General features: G+C 33.6%; 1 protein-coding gene across 1 annotated transcript; it reads right to left on the bottom strand.

Annotated features, from left to right (window-relative positions):
* Nucleotides 1-5533: 5533 nt before the first annotated feature.
* Nucleotides 5534-6885, bottom strand: LOC125852671 (acyl-acyl carrier protein thioesterase ATL3, chloroplastic-like). The gene is made up of 5 exons (XM_049532388.1): nt 6705-6885; nt 6429-6538; nt 6242-6351; nt 6001-6096; nt 5534-5915 (listed from the first exon to the last, which is right to left on the bottom strand). The coding sequence occupies exons 1-5, from the start codon at nt 6878-6880 to the stop codon at nt 5781-5783; spliced, it is 627 nt and encodes a 208-aa protein (XP_049388345.1). The 5' UTR covers nt 6881-6885; the 3' UTR covers nt 5534-5780.
* Nucleotides 6886-6891: the final 6 nt, after the last annotated feature.

Raw genomic sequence — 6891 nt, 5'->3', positions numbered from 1 at the left:
AGAAAAGAAACAAAAACGAACATATAACAAAAAGCAGCCTACTACATTCTTCTTCTATATACTGGTTCAAACTATCCATTAAGCTACATTTACACCAGAAGGACAAATTTTTTAAACATCTATTCTTAATTCTAGAAATGTGAGTTCTCTGTCCTTCAAAGCAAGCCTTCCTCAGCTCCATCCATATTGTCCATAAGATACTCAATGGAATAGTTCTCTGCTATATTTCTTTTGGTATCGCATGCTACTGCCATCCTTCCAGTAAACCTTTCACATTCCGAGACATCACCCATGTAATAATACGATGGGTTAGGAGTAACTCCCAACATTCTCTAGAAAATCTGAACTGGAGAAAAAGATGCTCAACTGGGCTGATTTGCACAACTTGTAATTATGCCTGTTGCACTCAAGTAATTAATCCGATTCTAATCTTACAACCCAAGAATTGACCCTTGGGCCAAAACCCAACCCAATTCTTTCAGCCCAATTTACTTAAACCCAAATACCCAACCCATCCTCTCAACATTCAGCAGCCTAAACCCATTACAAATAACAACAACAATACATACAACACGTACAACTTTACGAAAACGACCCCAATACCAGTACATACGCTCCTCCTTCTCCACCAACGTACATACCCGGTACTCATCTTCTTCACCCTGCAAGACCAAAAATCGAAACCCAAAACCAGCAGCAAATCGCGAGCAGTACCGGCCCAGCGAGAATCGACCCCAAAGCAGCGTAGTCCAGTAGCGACTCAGCCCAGAATCGCGAGGCCCAATCGGTGTGTCGTCTTCCTCTTGTCCGTTTCCAATTTGTACCAGCAGGAGGCACGCGCTCGGTCCCCCTTTCCTCTTTTGGAATGAGTCAAAACCCCAAGGAAAAGGTGTTTGTCCGAATTGGTGAAGGAATTTGAATTTTGAATTTGGAATTGGCCCCAAATTTCTACCCGATTCCCCCTGAAATCTACCCTAATTTCCCCTATATAATCATCTCTTCTATTCATTTATGGGGGGATTTTTTTTTGGGAACAAAAATGCAAGGCAAGTTTTATTGGCAGAAGTACAGAGAACAGCCTTTAGGAACGAGTAGCAATACACCCGAAATACGCTCCCGAATCGAGAACTGCTAGGACTTCTGCCCAGTTCCTTGACTATCGTTCGTGTTCAAGTTTTTCGTGGTGGAAAAATCATCGTCCTCTGCTCGTTGTCTTAGTTCACTGCCCCAAAACAGGTCTTCATCATTCCCTTTCACTGATTCATTTCTTCTTGTTTGATTGCTACCATGTCTTGAGCATGAAATTATCCTTTTGTGTAAAATATTTGTTGGCTATGCAACATGTATTCATCATAGTTTAGTTCTAAGAGCTATTTATAGTAGGCCGAAAATTCTGTTTTGAGTTCATACAGAACATTTCTAGTTTGAGTATCATATATATTGTGTGTCAATAGATCATAGTAGAAAGCATATAATAGTTTCCTGCTCTTAATCATGTTTAAATCGGCTTATTAACTTGTATAATCATATTAGTAACTCAAATTTTGTTCTCTTTTACATTTACCAGAAATGAAAAGTTTGGACAAATATGTACTGATCTAGGCTTCCGAATCTGTTTATCTTTAGTGCTAACATAATTAAAAAAAAAAAAAAAATTTAAAATGATACTTTAGTTCTCTGCTTCTATTTAGAATCATTCATTGGGTTTGTTTGTAAAACTAGCATGAGCTAAATATATTATTGCTGTTTTTTCCTTTTTTTATTTTAGTATGAATTAATAGCCGTAAGTTTATTTTTCTGCTTAGCTAATCTTTTATCTTTGTTTATTTTTTTTTATATTTTTTTTACATGAACATCGGAGTCGAAGAGTCTCACTTTAAGACTCGATGTCACCATGCATCTACATCTTTGTTCGTGGCTCTTGCTCCCTAGAAACTTCATCCAAACAGGAACAAATGAGGGACTAGAAGAAAGTGGCGGATATTCCCTTTTCTCTATTTTCGCTAATTTATTTTGTGCATCTCTTCTGTGTTTTTTTTATCTACTCTTAACTACTGCTTGTTATTTACATTTTATTACTTGTTATGTATGACATATTATGTAGTATGCTAGTAGTAACTTATTTTATCGGGTAGATTAGAGTTCAAGATTTTTTAGAATGAAAGAGTCGTAGTAGTATTTTTAAAACTGAAGTTCTTTTTTTTATATATATTTTTTGTATATTTAGTCTTCAAACAGTTAAAAGTATTTTAAGATAAAATGCTTGAGTTTTTCTAATGATTATACCTTTGTTTTTTATAAGATATTATTAACGTAGTAATATTATAAGTTTAAGTATTCAAAGAAGTTTTATGTTTACATAATATATTTTATTTTTTGAACGTTTCCAACAACATAGATTTTCTTAAGAAATATCTTTTCAATTATCGACTACGAGTTTTCAATACTTGATCATTACAAAAATTTTACTCTTTTACACTTAGCCTAATTAATTAATTAAGTTTGACCGGTTAACTGTTTTTAATAGATTTTAAAGGATGTCTTACCCCTTTCCTTTAATATAAATTAGAATTCTTACCTAGAATCTCACAAGGTTAAGTAGACTTTAATACAGAGTTAATTTAGCATAACTTTAGCAAAATAGGCGTCCTAATTCACCCTTAACATAATTAGGTGGCGACTCTTTAAAATAATTTTAAAATTCACCAATATGTTGTACACCATTTGAACCTCGAGTTAAAATGGGGTATAGCAATATTTATTTGATTATTTGTATTTGACTAACCTTTTATTTGAATTGGTTTTATTTAATTAAATTCCCCAAAAAAAGTCATTGAGTTATATTCTTAAAACCTTTTAGTTTATTTTATTTCCAAATAATAAAAAAATAATAATAATAAAAAATGAGTTTTCTTAGTTAATATTTTCTCAAAATTAGTCAAAGTCATTTTAGTCAAATCGCCGGTCAACCGCGAGTTAGCGGGCATTCCGAGGGCCTAACACCTTCTCGGAATGTACATTGAACTTAGAACCCTTTTATTTTCAATTGATTTTAATCTGTTTGAGTCTTTTGAAAACCGTAAGTTTTTTTCTTGATTTTTACTAAAAATTAAGTGGTGACTCTGTTCTTTCGGAAATTCGATTTCTCTTAAACTATAAGTTTAATCGATTTTTCGAAACTCAGTCATTTTTTCCTTTATATTATATTTTAAAGTAAAACAGCTGAAAAGAGCAAGATGGTAGAAGAAAAAAGAACTAGAGTTAGGTTTTCTTTCTAAAGCTTAGTTTGCATAGTCTCATCTTAGAATTGTTGTTTAGGAATAATTGTTATAAGTGTGAAAGAATTTGTGAGAATTGTAACACGAAGTGGGTTTGACCTCTTGGAAAGTATAGAAAACGGTTATAGTTAATTGTTAGAAAGAATTGTAACAAGAAGGAGGTTTAACTTCTCGGAGAGAAGAGTGCACAACTATAGTTAGTTACACTCTGTTTGGATCATTGTTACCCATTGTATTGTATTGTATCGTTACCGTATACCTACAATGTTTGTTTTGATTGTTACTTAAAATGTATTGTATTGTATTGTTAAATTTCATTGTTACGTAACAATGAAAACCCCCATTTTATGGAACAACCAATTTGGTGTGTTCCCATTGTTACTTAATTTCTTTTTCCAATTATATCTTGGCATAATATTTCATAATACTTTTTTACCCTTTACCCTATATTATTTAATTCTAGTCAAACCTCCTACCCTAGAATAATTAAGGATATTTTAGTAAATTTATAAATTACAATACAATACGATACAGTCAAACCAAACAATAAAAATGTTATTAAACAGCAACAAACAATACAGTCTAGCCAAATATTATATCTACCATATAGTACAGTACAATACAATATAGTATATTATGAAACAATGGGTAACAATGATCCAAACAGAGTGTTAGTGTGAGTAACAAGAAGTGGGGTTGGCTTCTTGTAGAGTAGAGTATACAATTATAATTAATCGTGGAACAGTTTGAGTAAATTGTTGAGGTGAGGCACTAGAGTTGGTCCATTTGATTATATAGTAGTAATCTAAAGTTTCTATTTGAAGTTGAAGTTTGGTGAAATCCTATGAGGTGTAGGTCGTGGTTTTTCTTCCCTAGAAAGGAGGTTTTCCACGATAGATCTATGTTCCGTTTTGTTACTATTTCTTTCTAGTCAGTGTTATCAAAGGCGTGCTTAATCCCTGAAGCGAGGCTCAAAACGTGTTGAGTGTTTTGCCTCGCTTTATGTGGGCTCCAGTGTCGTCATCAAGGTTCTTAGACAAATGTTTCCTTGCCAAGTAGCCTCTTGTGAAGAAGTGACACTAAATAATTGATATTTCACTTTATCATAAAAAAATTTCAATTTCTTTGGTGATATATTTGTCATTCATGTTTATAATTATAAGTGTTGAACTAAATATGTATATTTGTATTCTTTTCTCCCTTTTCACCTTTTTTCATTAAAATCCACGCTTTATTTGCCCCACAGACCTAGAGCTTTTTTACACTTTTCAGCTTTGATAATACTGGTTTTAGTAATCCAACAAGAACCTGGTTATTGTTTAGGTTTCTACACATTGTTCATCTTCAAGGCATTCTTTAGCCTGGAGTAGACACCTTGATAGAATATAGAATTAGTTGCACTTTGCTGCAGCTCTCTGTCCTGAAGACTGAACCATCGCCTTTAATTCTTCGTCTTGCTATTGTGTACATCTCTTTAAAGAGAGTTGATTTATCATCTCTTCACTTTGTTTGGGATTGACATGTAGTTGATTGATTGATATATTTACTTGTCTAGTGTGATACCGATACTCGATAGGAAATGGAACTTAGATCACGATGTGAACTTACTTATGAGTGGAATTTCGTTGACAAAGTTTGCGGGCAGTTATACTAGCTTGCCACATGTTCATGGATCTAATGAGACCAATCATGTTGCGACTGCTACTTTCCACCTGGCGATAACTGAACTGCCAGAGGACATTGCCCAGCTGGAAGATATAAAAACACTATTGCGGTGACTCTAGTTCCAAAGAAAGGTGGAGACGGTATGTCCATTGGAGGTGTCGAGTGCTCTTTTAACTTGGTCTCAACTGACATCTATGTCTCTATCTTTAGATGTGCATAACTAGACACTTAAAACTTGTATAAAATTGAACAAATATACACATTCGTCCTATGTGGCGTCCTACTTGGCAATTTTGTGTCCTATGTGGTGTCCTATGACACGTAGGACACATGTATCTACTCGTTCAGTTTTATACAAGATTAAATATCTACTTGTGCACACCCAAAGTTAAAAATCATAGTTAATGGCTGAAACCAAGTTAAAAGTCATGTTTATGTATTATGAATTTTATAGACTTAAACCAACTTAAAACTTCCCTTGAAAAAGAACACAAAGATTAGAATAATTTATTAGACAAAAAAAAGTATAATTCTTGACTTTTAACATTAAAATCTGGAAGAGTTAAATTGGAAATTGAGTGGAACTTCACAATAAAAATTGGGCCATATTATGACAGTCCTCTGTTTACAATCAAATAAGAGTAACAATACAAATTTAATAGTATAACACACAAATAATTAAATAGTGAGCAATTGATAATCAAAGTAAATTTGCTATTACTCTCACAAGTAAAGAAATTAAAAGTGCACATTTCAATTAATTGAAAGATCAAATGTGGTTAGACATTAAAAGCACTAAATTCAGAAATAATAACAATGTAATTCCACAAGTAGGGTCTAGAGACGGTTTTGTGTACCGCAACTCTTCTGGTGAAGGAACTGAACAAATTTTGCACTGAACTCTGACGGAATTCGGATAGGACGGTAACCTCTATTAAGCCACACTGCTATTCCTCTTGCCTCCAATATAGGCTATGAAAATTTTAAGAAAATACAGTAAGATTTGACAAATTATAATGTGACTCTTTGTAATTGAATGATAATAGAGGTAACTGACCTCTTGATCTGGAAGCTTGAAGATGAAATGCTCGAAAAACAATCGAGCTGCTGTAGAGCGGGATATTCGCACCTTCACCACGAATCTATCTCCACTCTGAACAAAACAATGTTATATCAGGTCGCCCGTGTTTTTATAGTTGGATCTCCAAATTCGACTTGAAGTAGTATGGTAAAAACTATATACAATTGACAAAACTAACAAATACATGAACCAATTAACAGGATGAAATTCGACATACCCTTAGAGGTGCTAGATACTTAAGTGAAAGCTCTGTTGTTGCTAATGCATCACCATTGCGACATACTTCATCAACACTTACACCAATCTTTTCAAGAAACTCATGACGACCTGTTTCATTTATTGAAAAATAAGTGTTCAAATATTGTCATATGTGTACGATCGATTATCGAAACAGTAAACCTTACAATGTTGACAATAACTTGCATAAGTAGCATTGTTTACAACACCAAACTGATCCAATTCATAGTCCCTGACTTTGAGTTCAACTTCATGTTGATAGAGCTGATCACTCATTCTGCAAAGTTCACAGATAAATGTAAACTCATACCAATAGGAAAAAAAAAATGAAATTATAAGAGGTTTTTGTTCTTTTTTTAATATTGTGTTACGTTGTTTTATTTGTTGGTACATATTTTAAAAGGTAACGAAAAATTCTGTGTACTGCCACTGAACATACATACCCTTGGGTAACTTTGAGATCGAATGCATTATGAGCTTCAAAACTCCTCGATTTATGTGACGATAACTGTAAATTTGGGAGCGGGAGTTGCCGGTGAGGGATGAACGGAAATGTAGACGGTAGTTGCCGATGATTCAGCAACAGTGGGTTGGGTGCAATGAAGACGGAATGAGACATTTGACGAAAAA

The sequence above is a fragment of the Solanum stenotomum genome, unplaced genomic scaffold, assembly GCF_019186545.1.
Source record: "Solanum stenotomum isolate F172 unplaced genomic scaffold, ASM1918654v1 scaffold38100, whole genome shotgun sequence".
Taxonomy (NCBI): domain Eukaryota; kingdom Viridiplantae; phylum Streptophyta; class Magnoliopsida; order Solanales; family Solanaceae; genus Solanum; species Solanum stenotomum.
The sequence above is the reverse complement of the archived record's forward strand: the minus strand, read 5'-3'. Positions and strand labels throughout refer to the sequence as shown.